At 36.9% G+C, this 18,393-nt stretch overlaps 1 protein-coding gene across 5 annotated transcripts; it reads right to left on the minus strand.

Annotated features, from left to right (window-relative positions):
- Positions 1-3,604: 3,604 nt before the first annotated feature.
- On the minus strand, positions 3,605-18,353 carry LOC146139976 (uncharacterized). Of its 5 annotated transcripts, XR_014501293.1 has the most exons (20): positions 18,231-18,353; positions 17,674-17,985; positions 17,417-17,524; positions 16,972-17,089; positions 16,457-16,619; positions 16,202-16,258; positions 14,759-14,919; positions 14,353-14,558; positions 14,122-14,192; positions 13,844-13,967; positions 13,513-13,629; positions 13,141-13,206; positions 12,848-12,934; positions 12,445-12,508; positions 11,810-11,988; positions 10,987-11,130; positions 10,626-10,730; positions 10,081-10,183; positions 4,251-5,286; positions 4,126-4,157 (listed from the first exon to the last, which is right to left on the minus strand). XR_014501293.1 is itself a non-coding variant. In XM_083391462.1 (19 exons), the coding sequence occupies exons 2-19, from the start codon at positions 17,965-17,967 to the stop codon at positions 4,099-4,101; spliced, it is 2,226 nt and encodes a 741-aa protein (XP_083247588.1). In that variant the 5' UTR covers positions 17,968-17,985; positions 18,231-18,353; the 3' UTR covers positions 3,605-4,098. The 5 variants fall into 5 exon arrangements, 4 of the variants coding, with proteins under 4 accessions (XP_083247588.1, XP_083247585.1, XP_083247586.1 ...); XM_083391462.1 differs by lacking the exon at positions 4,251-5,286 and having other exon boundaries at positions 3,605-4,157; XM_083391459.1 differs by having other exon boundaries at positions 3,605-5,286.
- Between the last annotated feature and the right edge of the window lie 40 nt (positions 18,354-18,393).

Raw genomic sequence — 18,393 nt, forward strand, 5'->3', positions numbered from 1 at the left:
AGCCTACAGTCAGATTTCTAAAATGTCTTCAGTCGGCCAAAGTCCTAAAAATTGTACCTTACGAGAACATATCAGGGGAATTTGAAAGCTTTTAAAATCATTTGGAAAATGAAACCTGACAACCAGGGCAGTGGAGTCGGTTAAAAATTAGCCGACTCCCGTATCCGGACTCGAAGTCCGACTTTACAATCTGTATTACACAATTACGTAATTAAAATAAGGTTGGACAAGTTTGAACACCACTGTCGTCTAGTTTTGACGCGCTAATAACTTGATAGTATAGGTCAGGGATGGGCAAATGTATTCAATGGAAGAGCCATTTGCAGAAAATACAAGTACCAGAGAGCCTCAAAATTATTTCAATACAAAACCAGTAAATAATAACAGAATTGTAATATAACAAAACAGAAATAATTAATAAAATAATAATAATAACTGTAATAACAAAATAATACGCACGATATTTGTTAAAATTACTGTTTTGTTAACAAACTCTTCGTATTCACCGTCTAGTCCAGCCTTTCTTAACCTGGGGTAAATTTACCCCTGGGGGTAAATTTCCTCGCTTTAGGGATAAAAATTAACTATCAATCAAAATATCCACATCAGCTGACGAGACAGAAAAATATTGCCAGCTGTAGGTATTGGTAGCACAGTTTCCTAGAACTGCTTTTTTGAAGCTAGCCTATAGTACCCTATTGATTTTTTATCGCCTTGTATCGATAACGTTATGCTTCGCTAGTTGATCATTTTTTTAGTTTCGTGACAATATCCTTATATTTCAGTTACTTCATTAATACGTCATTTACTCTTTGAATAAATCAGGTTCTTCGGCAGTCACGGCATAGATTAAGGCAGTGGTCTCCAACCTGTAGGTCGCGACCTCAAGTGAGGTCGCCTAAAATTTTTGTGGGGTCGCCATAACTCACCATATTCGTAATGTTTTAGTACGATTTATGTATTTAGTTTTCTTTACAATGGGGTCCCACTAATAAACGTGACTGAGTGCATCTTCTACATAAAAATTGCTGTTTTTAGCTCTGAAGGAGCTGCTATATCAGTTAACGTACATTTGACAAAATTTGTGTTTTTTGATTTTGCGCAGCAGTAGACGGAAATGTTTAAAATCGTCCCTCATTTGTAACATCATAACAAATGCTGTTGATTTCTAGTAAAACATCCGCGTTTTCTGAGGTTGCATTCCACAGGTCAAATTAGAAAGCATATCCACTTAGAAACACAAACAGGCAAAGAGGCTTATCGCTAAAAACATTTTTTACTTCATTATGAATACATTCCCCGGCGATGTAGGTGCCCGTTCTGCTGCATTCTAGCACTTGTTTTAAAATTGCCTATAATTGTCTCCAAAATGGGGTCGCAATGTAAATTATGATTACATCTTATTTAAATTGGGGTCGCTTATTTCAAAGATTGGAGACCACTGGAGAACGTGTCTGCGAGCAGTTTTGAAAGTTCCGATACACTTTTTGAAATTTTAGTGCTGGTTATACATGTGATTGCCTAATTTTGTCACTGGGTACGGCCTAACTGGCCAAGTTAGTTTATTGTTGATCTTTTTAGTACAATGATTAAGGCTTTAAACAACTCATTGACTGATTATTATTATCGTCTGTAAAAGTAACAAAAAATGTAATCTTAAAAATGGCGTGTCCCAAAAGAAGAGAAAGTACGAGAAAAATTAATTACTTTCTTATCGTTTTGTTGCTCGCGTTTATTTCTGTTTTTTTCTTTTTTTCCTTTCCATTTATTGTACGAGCGTTCAGTGTCAATCACCCTGACGAAGGCGGCTTGTATAGGTTGCCGAAACGTTGGTTAACAATTACAATCATTAACATTATTATTACATGACTAACACTAGCGCTAACTGAACTGTTGCACACATTTCTAGTCGATCTGCAGTGTTTGTGTCACAAATTAGTGTCTTAAATGTTGTATTTAATATTATTCTTTTGTGGGCGTTATACTTGTTGTCTACGACTAACCGTTTGTATTAAGGCGCGATGTTTACTGCGGTGAAGCAGGGCATTCTACATTAAAGTACGCACGTGTGTTTTTGTGCGACTGAGAAACCTAGCTTAAAGCGAAACTGACAGTTAAGATTTCTAGGTACCGGCTGAAAAACGTTGAAGTATATTCCAAAATAGCGGGCACAGTATTGTGTTCGTGACAGTTTGTTTTTTTCAGCAGGGTTAAGGTATCTTTACAGAATTGAACTTATGAAATTAGGTTTAAAGGCGTCTCCCATCAGGATACGTAAATTAGATGTCAGATCACAGCAGGGTTGCGGAGTCGGACTCAGGACTCAAGTAAGACTAGGTAAAACTACCCGAGCCCGACATGTGCGCATGCGCATAACTAAATTTCGAAACTATTTTCCATGAGCCCTACGAAGGATTGCGGATTATCCATCTCATTTTAGTTTCGTAAATCGGTGAAGTACAGGCTGTTGAGTCTGAGTCGGACTCGGGTTGTTTTTAACCGACTTCGTAGCCCTGGTTGCCAGTGCAAAACCAAACATAGAAAAATGTTTGGCACGCGAGTTGTTGATATTGTGAAATTATTTATAATTTGGCACACTGTATACGAAAGGTACGTTGCCTACCCCTGCAGTAGGGCCTATAGGTAGGCTAATCGCTAATTTCAAAACAAATTAACTTCCGGCTACTAACGCATACAAACTATACACTAATGGAAAAAACCTTGGTTTTTTTACCCCTTTCAATTTACTAAAACTTTTCGCGACCCTTTATTTAACAATAATAAAGAGAATTTTTTTCTGTTTGAAATATTTGCAACTTTTGTGGGATTGTGTTTTCATTAGTTATGACGTTCGCATGTCACAAATTTATTTTAGAACAAAATGTGGTAAATATATGTAATTGTTTTGTTTTAGGACAGGGGTCGGCAACCTACGGGCCACGGGCCGGATCAGGCCCGCCAATATTATTCATTCGCTCGTCGCCTCTCTGACAAACTATACACGAGTCCATTTCAAATACGTTTTGACTATTTTATACACGTTTGTGCGAAAAACGTTCGCGTTCGCGCGATCTTTGTACGTCCGGCGTCCGGTCGTTCAAGTTTTGAGACTGTCTTTTGAACTAGACCAGCGCTTTTACCGTTGCGCCCTGGCTGCTAAGTGCGTCGCGGACAAACGGAAAACGGATGTAAAAATATTGAGCATATATTTTAATTTTTTTTATTTTTAGCAATGCAATAAAAACTAGCAAGAAACTTAAACGAAATGCGAGTGTACCAAAAACAAAAAAAAAATGCGCTCGCTTTGCTCGCCATGGGCGCCCGGACACAAAAAGGTTAATCAAGGCAGAACTAAATTAACTATTAAAGTTATCGCGTTTCCTCAAAGTAGTTTTATTACAATTTTCTTTAGTAGTATGAATGGCGACGTGTGAACTCTAGTTTTAAACCAAACAACGCTTTTTTTTGCGCTTTGTGGCAACACTTTGCATGTTTTTAAGTGCAAAAAAACGAGGCCCGCCTGAATAAAACTTGTTCTAACATTTTATTAACACAATGGGAAAAGTTTGTTCACAACGGTGACTATAATTTTTGTTGAGCCACATGACTGCAGCGCGCGTATGAAAAATCTGTTCAGTTTCAAATCTCTCACTGGTTTTCTAAAACGTTGAAGGGGTTGCCAAGAGAAGCTCCTAAAGAAATTTAACATATAATTTTAAACAGCCTAAAAAAAATTTGGTTTGACGGTCAAACAAAAACGTAAAATTTTTTTTTTTTATCCTTAAGTGATTAGTTAAGTACCCTACAATATTGGTTTTAGCCTTACATTTTCCAAGTAATAATCAGATAACTAGGGTATAGGTAAAATTAGGTACTTACTTAAACCTATCTCGAAATCTACCAGAACAATATAACGTGGTTTTGTAATGAAAGTACGTGAAATTGCAAAGGAAATCACACAACATTATTCGAAAAAGAAATAAACATTAGCAGCAGAAAGGCAGATGCAAAAAATACGGTAACGTTATTTCCCATTTCAAATCAGTTATATCCACCAGCCGAAGCTCAGTTTTTCTTTAAAACTCCATAAATTTGGTCCTACGTTCCTTTCGACGTACGGTGGTAGTTGTACTTGCGAACTTTTTTGACCAAGACGACTGAAAAAAAAAAACATAATTGCAGATTTTAATGATTCAAAAAAATAGCTGTAAAATTGGCCTACGTAAAAACAAAACAACAGTGTGATTTACGTTTATAAGTTTGTGATCGGTCCGTCAGCGTATCTTATCCTAAAACGGCACAAAGTGAACATTCCAAGCACAACGCTGTACACAAGACAAACGACTTGTAACAACTGTGGCGAAGTAGTCGTTCACAAGTTCATGCCACTAAATTCGATTTCGAAGCAAGGTAGACAACAGACAGTATTTCAATAACGGTAACAAAGGCAGTGCGCTGCTGTATTTAAAGCATCCCAATATAAATTTTACGGCCAAACAACGCTTCGAAAAAGAACTAGCCGCCACGTTTAGTCAGCCAGCAGTCACAGTCTCTTTCTGTAGGCCGACTGTCTGATGGCCGCCTTTTCGAGCCTTGTTCTGCGTTCGTCTTCGGTTTCCTGCAGTCGCTTGGCAGCCTGCCGCGTCGAATCTCGTTCAAGGAGCGCTCCGCGTTTCTCAGGCGACAAGTTCTTTCTGCGCGAGGCCTTTTGAGCGGAGCGCTTTGCGAGGCGCGACATTCGCTCAATCTCGTCCTCAGCGCGCCTTCTTTCAGCTTGACGCTCGACGCATCGGTCCAGGCGCGCTCTTCGCTTTTCAGGCGCCTCTTGGCGTCGCCGCTCTGCCTGCCGGGCGGCCTTGTGTGCCAGGTGCGCCTTGCGCTCGTCAATCGACATGTTCAGCACCCTGGCGGCCTGCCGGGCTGCGTCCTTCTGTTGACGCAACTTGCGCTGCTCCGGCGTCTCCCGCCGCAAGCTGGCCGCGCGATGCTGCGAGGTCTTCTTTAAACGCGTTACCCGCTGTTCATCCAGCTCTTGTTGGCGTCTGAGCGCTTGTCGCAAGGCGTCCTTCTCGCGACGCAGCCGCCGTTCTAGGCTGCTCTCGCGTCGTCGGCGCTCAGCGTTGCGCCTTGCATTGGCCTGGAGCCGCGAGCGTCTCTGCTCTTCGGTTTCGTGCTTTCTGATTAAGCGCAGACGCCGCGCTGCGCTCGACTGTGAGGGCCCTGGGTAATTCAGCGGCGTTGGCGGCAGAATTGTCGGCAGGAGCACTGGCAATGCGGGAGGCAGTACTGGGAAAATTGTTTATAGCAAGCATTACCAGGGTGAAGGTAAAGTTCGCCCCTAAAATACCACTGGATGAAAAGTGCAAGACAATGTGAAAACAGTCCAAATAGGTACAATGTTCGTATAAACAGCATAATTGGTTAACAAACCACCGATTTGTAGTTGATTTTCTAATCAATTTGACACAAATATATGTTTATTGTTTACCTATATACCTTCTTGGTCTCTTAGGCGCCCATGCATATCCCGTAAACGTATTGGTCGTATGGCCTTGGTTTTATAACGGATTCATGTAAATTTTGTAAACTATCGCGTTTATTTTTTCACTAAATGGCATTCAAGCAACAAAACAAGGAGCAAAAGAGTGTAAAATTTCCATGGTGATGCAACAACAAATATATTGTAAATTGAAAGTCAGCATTACAACAGTTTTCCACCAGTGAGGTTTGAACACACGACCCTTGGTTCACGAGACCAGCTTTCTAAATGGCCGGGATCGAACTGCAGCTTGCCTTGAACGTTGTGATATCTGCCTTGTTTGACGCTGTCCTGAAGTTTCGTTGCATCTTAGCTCAGCCATCTGGGCAGCTTGATGCTGAAGGCGAGTCTGCCTTTCCTCAGGCGTCTCCAATTGTTCACGTGTTGCTCGAGCTGCGGCGTTTTGTTGAAGGTGAGTCTGACGTTTCTCAGGAGTCTCCCGTTGTCTACGCATTTTTTGTGCTGCTGCGTTTTGTTGAAGGTGAGTCTGACGTTCCTCAGGAGTCTCCCGTTGTCTACGCATTTTTTGTGCTGCGGCGTTTTGTTGAAGGCGAGTCTGACGTTCCTCAGGAGTCTCCCGTTGTCTACGCATTTCTTGTGCTGCGGCGTTTTGTTGAAGGCGGGTCTGACGTTCTTCCGGTGTTTCCCGTTGTTTCCACAATTCTCGGGTTGCGGCTTCACGTTGGAGCCGAGTCTGACGTTTCTCCGGTGTTTCCAGTAATTTACGTGCTGCATTCGCTTGCAACCGATTTCGTCGCTGCTCTTCAGATTCTGCCGCCCTTAAAGCCCGCATGCGTCTCGCAGCAGGTGACATAGCGGGAGAAGAACATTTTTCCCGTGACATTTCTGTGAATAAATAATGGTTGATTTTGCAATATAACCTAAAGCACCGGGATTACGCATATGACAATATCAAGCAGGTCTAAACAATTGCTGCTACGACCTGAAGTTTTACGTGTGAGAGTTATTCTTAATTGACAAATGTTACGGGGTTTTGTTGCTTAAAAGATGTATGACATGCTTACCCAAGTGATGTGTGATATAGTTGATTATTTGTCTTACCATTTCAAAAACATCACGCAGGATTGTACTTTATTTGCATGTTAAATACAAAGGGCACGCGTGCGACTTCTCGCAAAACACCTTAACGTATAAGGGCAAAACGTTTCCAAACATTTATAGAGCAATAACCTGTGTGACCGTAAAAATCAAGTCAAGCACATTCCTTGGTAAACATGAAATTTTATGTGGTACTTTGTTTAACCACGTGAATGGAGCCTAAGTTCGCAAAATATTGCGTTTATTGCAGCGTTTTCCCTAACATTCTTCATAAGGCATTAGGACACTTACACAGACAACGTACAGCAAGACGAACCGAGAATAAACTTCGCAACATTTGGACTGTTTTGCAAAATATTGCGTTTATTGCAGTGGTTTGAACACTAAGCAAATTTACTTTTTAAACGGGATTTTTTTCGTTGGAGGCAGTATGGTCTGAACCGGAATTACGTATTTGTTTGAATTTCGCGCAATTTGAATAATTGGTGCTACGAATGATTTTACGTTTTTCGGTAATTATTGATCGACAAATGTCACGGGTTTTCGTTACCTAAAACATGCGAGACGTGTTTAGCCAAAGTTGTGTGTTTAGTAGCCCCTTTTAACAAACACACAACGTTGCAATTTGGTTTGATGTCAAATATATAATTTTAAATTATCGGCCATAACATGAAGCTTCAGGAAGAAGGTTATACAATCTTGGTAACACGTGATTAGTGATTAAATGGTCAGAGCGCGTTCGCGCCTTTTCTTTAGTGACCTATTTCAGACACAAAACTGCTTTTTATACGTTATTCTTTAATTTTGGGAAAAAGTTAATGGAGGTTGACGGAGACCAAGAATTATATCTTTAGAGCCACGCAGATAAGTTACATAATTAAATTAAACACGCCATTCCATTAATCCCGCTTTCACACAGGCTGCGGGGTGTTACTCTGATTTAAAAGTTTTGGAGATTTACGTTATAAAACCATCAATTTGAATAGCACGCTGGTAATATTAAGTCTTGTTGCGCATTATACAAAATGGCAAAACTTTTATTTTGAAAGGTACGTAACGCCTTAAGCACGATTGTGAGTCAAACTGTTTGTATTAAGGTTGTAATTGTAGAAATTGAAACAAATTTATTGAACATAATTCAGTAGTTTTAATCGAAATCGTTTGTCATAATACCGAGTCGGTATGATTGTCTGTATTACCGACATGCAATAAGTTGTTTCTATATAACAATATAATAAAGAAGTTGTTATTTAAGGCCTCTACAAATGTGAAAACGGAACCCTTGTTAAAAAAAACCGCTTTATGATACCGCTGAGGGAATCGTTTGAATTAATGTACATAGAAAATCTAATTTAAAAAATAACGTCAACATTAAAAGTCCATCTAATATGTCGTTTATATTGTTAGTTGTTAATTTACCGACGAAAAAAGTGTGAATTTTTAGTAACCTTCTATTTGCAAACAACTTATATCGTTTGATACACGGTTGCGTAACAAAATCGAAACAATTATTGTACAAAAGCGATCAGGAGTAGGGTTGTTGTGGACAAAATTTAAAAACTATGCGTTATCTTAATAAGATTTTTTAAACAGATATGTTGTTTAGAGAGTAAGTACACGGGATTACTGCAACTCACAGTACGCCAACAGCGTTTATAATTTAGTTAGTTAAAAATTGTAATTCAACGACGAAAAAATGTGAGTAATTTTAGAATTGTAAAAAAAGCTGACCGATTAGAGTAACATTTTTAAATTGAAAGGCAAGCGAAAAAGTTTTACAGTTTTAAAATTAAAATAAATATTTGAGGTAAACCTACTTGTTAGTGTTCTTTAGGATGACCTTGGAAGCCGTGAAATGCTTTTGATGAAATAAATATTTTCTAACTAAACTATTCTTTACAAATTAAGCACTTCTCACTCTACTGAACCTCAATTCGACAATCAATCTTGTCGACTATCCAAAGCCCGTGGTTGAGTTGCTGCTATAAAAACTATCGTGCAATAAACAAACAAAACTGTCTTTAGGTTTTACAGTTCTTAGCAGAACAGCGATTAACCTTAATTGAAAGTTTAATAATAATATCCAACAAAAAATTAACTTTTTTACAAAAATCAAACACGATTAACAAATTGTTTTAGAAATTTCGCACACCGCAGTTAATTACCTACCAAACAAAACTGCATTTAGTTTTTAGGTGCTTAACTAAACACCGTTTGCTTTTGCAAAAAAGCCCCGATTTTGCAAATTAAAACAGTCGTAGTGCAAATAATAGCTTTTTGGTATACAGGTACCAAATAACCGCTTTCGGTGCTTGCAATCCAGTAATAACAGTAAAACTGTTTATGGGTTACAGAATGACTTTGGCTTTTATAAATTACAGATAAAAAAAAAGATAACTGTGAACCGCGCCTAGCGTAACGTCGAAATGTAAGATATCTAGCGATGTTGTAGGTCAGTCTCTGTGTCAGGTAACGAAAAACTCAGTTAGTATTGCTGGGAACGATTGTTATGGGCAAGACTGGATTAAGTAACAATAAGGCTTGACGCTGAATAGCGATTATTTAGGTCAGTGTGTGATGACTTTAATTTGATTTTAAAGGTTACGCAAAGTCTGCGCCCAACATTATGATGTTCTAATCTGCGTGACTGTGAAGTAAGAAATTCGATTCTTCGCAATTTTGCGAACTCTACCTAAATTTTACGTTGTTGTAATATTCATCAATAATTTCCCAAACATAATAGTCTTTAGTTGTAAACATTAAAATTTTACTTAATTAAGGAAAAAAAAACTTAATTTTACTTTTTTATTTCCAGGAAGATAATTGCGCTTGAAAAAAGGTTTTGCACGGATACGTTAAATAATTTCATTAAACCAATATACTAATTTTATTAAACCAATATACTTAATTTGATTTTTTATGTCCAGACAGGTAATTGCACTTGAAAAAAAGTTTGGCGCGGATATGTAAAACTTGGACTATCTTTTACGTACTGCGACAACAACAAACGCGATATTTTGCGAACTCTGCCTAAATTTGGCACTGCTGAACTTAAGTCTTTACTTGGATAGTTGCATACGTTTGTTTAACATAAATTATAGGCGAGCACACGGCGGGCGGTCGCCGCTCCTTTTGTTAGCCGACGACCCTTTGTACTGCAAGCGACTGTTAGTCGACGGACCGGGCGAACATCTTGCCACACACATCTCACAAACTTTCTTTTATTATTGTTAGATAGATAGATACAAAACGCGAGATTGCATTGGCGGTAAGAAATCGCACCAACGAAACATCGTAAAACAGCGCAAAACGCGATTTAATATTTTTAAATGGTTTCAATTTTTAGAGATAACCTTTTCAAACATATTTCAGAACAATTTTACACTATGGCTGTAAGGGTACTACTTAGCTGTGAAGGTACTATAATCCATTGAAAGTATAGGCAGGATATCTTTATAAATAGTTATAAATATTTGCCAAACCTGGTTTGCGTTGACTTTGTCGCATCGAGCGTAGCAGCTCTACGGAAGAAGGCGGCTTCTGTCGTTGTTGGATAGTCATCGGTTCCTCTTGCTTTGCTGGAGCCTGAGAAAGGACATGATTTACCAATTTGCAGGGACAAGCCTTGCATTAAAGTGGTAAAAAATCGGGCGAAAAATCGTTTTATATGGCATAGTAGATCGATTAATTGTGTCGAAAAGAAGTTAGTCATATGCCGCTTAACATAAACAAGGGCCGACAAGGTAAAGCGCTTAATAATAAATACTTTTTCGACAATTTTTACCACCAGGCCAATGGGAAAATCTTTCAAACTAAACTAAAATTAGATACAACACAAGATTGTGCCAGCCGAATTGATTTATTCAACCTACAAAACACCATACCTTTCAGAATATATCAAAGGATAAAAATTTCGCAAACATCGCTGTAAAAATGGTGTATTCATATGGACTCCAATAGACAGCCAAATTAAAGTACCTACAGTGATAAAAAAAACGCGATCAAAATTGCCTTGATGTATTCTTACCTTCGGTTTGCTTTTGAGCTCCAACAGCCTGCTGTTAATATGGTCCCGGATTTTGTTGGCAGCGTCCATCAGAGATATTTTATTGTTAATGCTGTTGAAATGCTCCTGAGAAGATAGAACTTCAAGTTAAACGTCGAACATTAGGCAATAGAAAGAACACGTATAGTGAGCCGAGAATCAAACGACAAGTAGAAGCCCAGATTTAAATCAGACAAATACGTAGTTCGACGTTTGCATAACATGACAAGCTCTTGTACGACGACATAATAGTTAAGACTCTATTCATTAATAAACAAGTATTGATTTGTTCTGTTAAGGTGCTAAACTAGAACTAGCACAAGACTAAAATTATAGCAATTACCTTTGACATTGTGATTCGCAGGCTTGGCTGTTTGTCACTTCGCGGCGGCACGTTAGTTTGAACTTTGCTTGGAGCATTGCTCTTAGGCGGCAACTCTTTGACATGATGGTGGATCACCATTGGTTTCAGCGAAGGGCTCTTTTCCTGGATAAAAGCATATAATTAAACTATAAAGCGCATATAATGATCCCTTTTATCAGGTTTCTTGCTGAAAACTCCAGATAGTCCCAAACGGGATCAAGGCTGTGTTTATGTATAGTTATTAGTTACACAGTAAATTCATTCACGAAGGACAATATGATAATCTTAGTTCGACGCATACTTTTAATTTTTTCTGTTTAACGTGCAGTTGATGTAGTCTAAAACTTCGTACAAGTTTAAAACAAAAACTTGTACTAAAGGATAAAATAAGTTCTAGGTGGCGTAACCAATTTAAAGGAGGCACAGGTGGGCTCTACCACAACTTTATAAAAACTATAATAGTCGTATGCTGTCCTTTACTTTGCATGAAATACAGCATTTAGCAAGTGGAGTTGCTTTTTCCGAGCTAGAGCAGTAAATAATACAATTTGCTAGTCGTTCACTATACTTGATTTCTGGATTAAAATAGTGCAACACTTTAAAACTTGCGACTTTATATGCTGCTAATTATTTAGTTTAACAGTGTTTTGGTGGCTTTGAAAAAAAATGTTCTTTAAATGAAAAACGTTTACTTTTTCACAGTCTTAATTTTAGTCAGAACAACTACACAGGTATGCTAGAACGAAAGTTTCGGAACCACTGATCCAACAGATTGCAACACAACGTCAGCAAAGCACCACACCTGGGCCAAATACTGCAGAGGCCTAGGGTGGGAGGGCTGGGCTTTCACAGGATGGTAGTGGACCGGGTCTATCAACTTCCTTTTCTTCGCGAGCGCCTTCTTTGCCACGCCTTTGTTGCATTTGTGACAGAGAACTCCGCCGGACGTCTTATGCCAAGTCACCGTATAATCCGTGGTGCCTATTGAAAGCAAAATAGCAACTAGGGTCGCTTTGTGCTAAGTTTTGATTTCATGGGACGCGGTCATACTTTGTAATGTGTTTAATAACTTGGTTAAAAATGGTCGAGATCATCGCTGGCTCACAAACTGCCGTTGGCGGAACCCTAGTGGTTTGTGAGAAAGTTTAGGAGGAACATCTTTTAAATTCATTCACAGGAACAGATTGATTGATTTTAAGTGATAGATAACTAATATGACAGCCTGCATAAAGTAAGTAGTTTGTATAAATAGTGACCTGAATGTCACAAAACTTATAGTTTCGGCGGTTTATTTATTTTTCTTGTTTAAAGTTAAAACAATAAAACCATAAAATGTAGATTTAAAAAAACTGGAAAGTTTGATTAATTCAAGACATTATTTCTTTACTAAAAATAAGTCAAGTTCTTGAATAGTTATAATTTAAAAATATGTCTTACAGATCATGCAGGTGTTGGGAACTGTGGGTGCGAGTTCTTTTGTACGGTTAAGGCGATTGGATACCTATAAAAATAAAATAAATAGTTTTTAAAACCAGTCTTTGGTAAGGAATTGAGTATACAAAAAACTTTAACTGGTTCACCTAAACTAGGCTCATACCTCACGAAATTTTAGGTTTAAGAGCAATATCAATAAATATATTTACAGGCTTTAAAATCGTAATTTTCAGAAGCTATATTTGTTTAATGTTTTTTTTTAGAAGAATTGTTTTTTTTTTTGAAACCCTGTGCAAATAAAACTAGGTGTAAGGGTTGACAAATCCAGCGCTACACATTTTCTAATTCGTTGTATCTAAATTAGTAGACTCTCGCCTTAAAAATTATACTGAGAACCTGCACTTACCAACTCCAAACCCAATAACCTGATGAAAGGAAAATTCTCCGGTTGTGGTAGGATGGGGAATGTTTCCGGTTGCACCCGTGTTATTTTCTAAACACAAAAGAAAATCACTTTTGAAGCAACGGCGTCAGCGTCTTCACAACAAGGCAAAATAAACGTTGAAAACATCAGCATTAAAACATTACGCAACAATTGAAAACATCGCCATTGGCAAAATTTGGTGGTGAGAATTGATCTTCTTTAATATCGCATACTTGTTTTGTTACAAAATCGAAATATTTTTTTTGTTTTTTTACCTCCGAGTAGGATGAAGACGCCCGATTCAAATCGTCGCTATCGGAGTCTTCACTACTTGAGATAATCTGCAGGAAAAAAAGTAAATGCATTTTTACTTTTTCTTAAACGCTTAGAACGATGATTATCGTTAATAATAATAATATTAATAATGAAACATATGTACACACATATATGTGTGCTTACAACTGAGATCTAGCCCTTCTGAAGCTGCTTTTTGACCAACGATAACGGCTTACGTATTCTCACTGCAGGCTAGTTGTTTTTCTAGTCTGCTCTGCTTGCATCATTGATCGACAGATTCGGTGAGTCTGCAATGGCTTTTCGGTGTACTAATAATAATAATATTATAATATTAAAAAAATATATAGTACCTTCTTGTAAAGGGTTGCTTTATTGGTGTTATCTGTAACATCCTGAGCAGATTTTTTCGCCTTTTTGTTAGCTGGAGCTGAGTCAGGATATTTGGCGCACAGCATTCTTTTTACAGTCTTCAAATAAAAAGTTATATATTGTTTTGGCAACGAATCGATAGGGTAAAAATGGATAAGTTAGAATATCTTGAAACCTCTCTTTTGTCTGGATTTCGATAAATTTGTTTACATTTACAATATTAATCGAATCATTTTTCAAACCCTTTGAAATAGTAGGTATATCATGTTCCTAAAAAGTTAGTGTCTACAGAAGTTGCAAACATGGAATTACCAATCTATCAGCGGTGTAATCGTGGTCCCATCTTGTGGTGTCCAAAGCTTTGACTTTAACCTTGTCTGACGCCAACTTTAAATTAAACCCTTTCAAAAACGACACTTGTTCACCTTCAGTGGAACTGCATCACAAACAAAACGATCATTTAAAAAACATGTTTGGTACAACTTAAAACAAGACAGCGTGTGAGGTAAACTGCAATTTTTTTTCAAAAAATTTGATGTAAGAAACAGAATTACTGTCAATGCAACCTACAAGACGCCTAATGTGAATACCTGACATTCGATGAACAATCTGCAATTGGTAGTTCTGGATCCTTAACTTCTTTTTTTGCTTTAGTTGATGTCTATTCAAAATATTATAGTTTTGCAAAGAATAAATAACAAAAAAAGGCCATACAAAGCCTCAATCTTTAAAATAGGGCAGTACGTTTTCCAGGAGTGGAATTCGGAAATTACACAATAATACAAAAATATTTTCAATACACCAAAATATTTTTAACTTACTTTTTCACTAATAAACTTTTTAATATCATCTCGTAAATTCGGCCACCAGAAATATCTGGCAATTATTTGACATTCAGTACTGATACTATTTTTTCCGATACGAAAGTAATCGAAAATTTGTTGCTTTCTCTCTGGAGACAGTATCACAAATTTGAGCCTTGCCCCAACGGTGTAGTTGGATGACTTGCGCATAAGGTCGCCCTGGCCTGAAAGCATTAAAAAAAACATCTTAAAATGGTTAAACTAAATTTCTCGGTTTTGTTGTGAGAAACTGTATTCATTGTGATAAGTTTGACAAATTAAATCACTGAAAAAATATTAACAAATTCCGTGTTGTACGCTTCAAGTTATATTCTTTTCAACAATAACGCGAAAGAAGTAATAATCTTAGGTCTTTTAAGAATACCTGATAATCGAAAATTACTGGCATATTGCCAAAATTGCTTGAGGGAAACGAAATCCAACGCAGGTGATTTTCCTGTAAGGAAATAGCGTAACACGTCTTCGGCACCAAATTGATAACTCTTTTTTTTGATTGCCTTAATCTGAGAGAAGCTTGAAGTCGAGCTGGTAAATAACAAACGTATATTTCCTACATGAAAACCTTTTCCGTTTTTCCTATGAGGTCATCATAAACAGGTATTTAAAAAATGACCAAAATAATATGAATTATTACCAGTGCTAGACCAAAAAACAAGTAATTGAATATTTCTTGGCAAGCGTTGTATTACAAACGCCGGATGACCGTCACGTTGTAGACAATAGACATGTGAACTTTGGCAAGACTACATTCACGCTGGGCACATTGCCCCTGTGTATTTTGTTTGCTTCTTGTGAAAATAATACGAATAAAAAAAAAATCAAATTTTATCGCTTCGTCACTTTTGTTTCGCCTGTGGTTTGTGACGTGTAGGGTTTAAATTTTGTATTATTCGTCCATCGCCAAAGGCATCCAGTGGAAAAGCGCTTGCCATACACAACACGAATGTTTTGGCTTAATTGCGTTCATGGAGAATGTACTTTGCTTAATGTCGATGGCGTTTTTGTCCTCCACGTTATCTCGGTTGTTTTGGTATTCGGCACTGAAAGACTAAAATTATTTTGTTTCGGTTACACAGTTCATTAAACTACTGGTTATATTCTAAGCAACCTAGAATAAAATTAATTAGATTTTGAGCTCTATGTTCTTAGTAACGCATGCTCAGTCAGTTTCTTTTAAAATCGTTACGGTGCGGCCTGTCTTTAACTTCTAGCGGTCTGCAAATTCGTACCATTACATATATAGAGACAAACATGTTCGAAAAAAAAACACGCTGTATAGTTCAGTACTTGTTTATCTTTTTCGCTTTTCGGCATGTAATTAAACAGTAGAAAGCGACCAATACATGTAAAAATACATGACCTTAATTGCAACCACGTTTGCCAAGTTGGCTTTTCTCAACTAACATAGGAAACAATGATTCAGGGACAGGATATGGGGTAAGTGTCTCCCCCCATCACGACCGGGTAGCTTTATTTTTTTGCTGGTATGGTTGTGGCCTATTATCCCTACGTTAATCGCGTCCCCGCTTTCTGTGTTGCAACGCACATCCACGCGCAGCGCATGAGATCCTATACAACGATAAAAGTCTGGTGCCTTCGCTACTGTACATCATACTTGGGTATTAAACACGAATTAGCACTAAACGTCATAAAAAAACTTAAATGGCCTAGAGGCCATATTGGTATACATTGTGATTATACATAGAATGACGCTGGGAAATTCATGTCTTGGTTAAAAATTATAAAATACAGAATTTAAAGATAAAATCTTTAGTGGGTATCTAAAATAAAACCAAAAACAGTTTACCTAATTGTTCCCAATTCTGTGACATCTTTTGTAATTTGTAATCGGTCTGATTGTAACCTTAAATAAAAATTTTATAGATTAAAGTTGCCACATTTAAAGTTTAACAATGAATTTAAACATAAAGTTATTGTTTCGATGAGTGTATGTGTGTGTGTTTTACAAAATAAGATTTTTCCGTGAATACTTTTATTAAAATAAACTAAAAAAATTGTAAATTAATGCAATATATTAAAAGATGGGCATTGTTTGACTCACCCAATAGAAGTTTTTGCAGTTGTTGAAGGCAACCAAGCTTGTTTTCTTAATATGACAGACCTAACACCAATGCACTCCTCACTGTTTGTGTTTTCATCATCACAATCATAGTTTTGTGAAAAATTGGCCAAAACAGGTTTATATATGTGACTGGAATCTGAAACTTTGTAACAAACCACTTTTTTTAATTTTATTGTTTAAATTATCTTAATTGTACATCTAACTTAACAAAAAACATTTACCTAACCACATATTATATATACATTAATAAATAAAATCATTATTTTCACAATGTTTAGCTTGCATTTTTTGATAAAATTATGAATTTCATTTTATAAGACAGATTTAGGTGAAAGTATGAATAAAAAAATATCCATATTTTCATTACATAATTATATCATTTTACGTTTAACATTCCAATTGACTGACAAGACATCTAGTAATGATTAAAAAAACCTAACATGTTGTATTACATGTTTTACATTGTGTGTGAATACTTGTGTTCCTAGGTGTACCTTGAGATAATAGCGAATGAACTTTGCCAGTTAGAGCTGGTGGAGCAGAAACCTTTGGAATTATCGATTTAGACGGTGGAATAGAGTAGTTGGACTTTCCTGGAGCAGCCATGGAAATCTGCAAAACATGAAAAAAGATGATACATACATATATATATGGATAGATTTTTTTTCAAACAACCGCATAACACAAATGCAGTAAACATACTACCACAATGTTAAAAGCATCACTGGTTAGTTAAACACATTTAGGTTAAAACTAATGGAATATCACAGTATTTAATTTATGAATAAAATGCAAGGGACATTCAAGTTAATATATTCAATTAATAAAAATTATTATGATATCCAAGGGATAAAACAAAGGCATGGGGAACAAAAAAATTAAATAGAAGTATTTAGTTTCAGCTCAAAGAAGTTATATCAGTCAATCTCTACTATGTACCTGGAGTTTTTTAAGGGCAGGAACATTTGATCTTGCTATTGGTTTTCTATCAGTTGAACTTGAAGCACTTGAGTTGTTTTCATATGATGTCCAAGCAACAAAAGTTTCCTTTAAAAAAGCAAAATACTTACCAAAATTTTACAGTCTTGTTTAAGATGTGTAAACTTAAGATGTGCAAAAGGCCACCTAAAATACCTGATAACCCAAACAAGACATTTAGTAAACACATTTTTGACCAATTTTACTGATAATGTTACCTCCTTTAGAACTTCTGGTGAAACTGGAACAGCGCCACTTTTTAGAATGAGTCGCATGGCAAAACCCATCTCAAACTGGTAAAGGTTTTCAAAGGATGACTTCGGAAAGTGTTTATTGCAGATCATCACAGTGTTAGGAACTTTTCTATCCTTGGCTTTTGTTACTTTTGAATCGGCCACAAAACGGAGCCATTTCTTTTTTAGTCGTTCACCCTTGGGAAGACCAAAAAGGCAACTCTTTTTGGAAATTGGTGTACATTGGCACCAATCAACAGCACATTTGTAGAAAGGCATGGTGTAAAATTAGGCACCCTAAAATATTGAAGTATAACATTTTAGTTAATTAAAACCCACTAGAGAACTTATCAAGGTACAAAACAATAATATAGTATAAGAAAACAATATTTCAATGTATCCAAGGGGGCATATCTTTAATTAATATTAAAAAATGCAAATTACTCACCAATATGACCTAAAAATTAGAGGTTGTGGTCAGTTAAAACTGAATACGGCAACAGAAATAAATTCTAGTATCAAAATACAAAATAAATACATACCCTTGCCCCCCTGGATCTTTTAATTTCCTTCAAAACGCGATTGTGCCTTTCCAAAACCTTCCTTTGCCCTTCTCCCTCGAATAAATGTCTCCCACCAACATGGCGACTGTGGGCCCATGCGCATGCGCACTAGCGAAATTCATGGAGAATCATGACGTCAGAA

Source organism: Ascidiella aspersa, chromosome 6 (genome assembly GCF_963924565.1).
Source record: "Ascidiella aspersa chromosome 6, kaAscAspe10.2, whole genome shotgun sequence".
NCBI lineage: Eukaryota > Metazoa > Chordata > Ascidiacea > Phlebobranchia > Ascidiidae > Ascidiella > Ascidiella aspersa.

What these genes read in the sequence shown, in the direction of transcription:
- LOC146139976 (XM_083391459.1), bottom strand. Translation starts at nt 17,967, where the DNA reads ATGCCTTTCTACAAATGTGCTGTTGATTGGTGCCAATGTACACCAATT. An exon ending in CAGTAATTTTCGATTATCAG is followed by an intron (nt 14,559 to 14,758) that starts GTATTCTTAAAA and finishes TAATGCTTTCAG; the next exon opens with GCCAGGGCGACCTTATGCGC. An exon ending in AAAAGTTTATTAGTGAAAAA is followed by an intron (nt 14,193 to 14,352) that starts GTAAGTTAAAAA and finishes TATTTTGAATAG; the next exon opens with ACATCAACTAAAGCAAAAAA.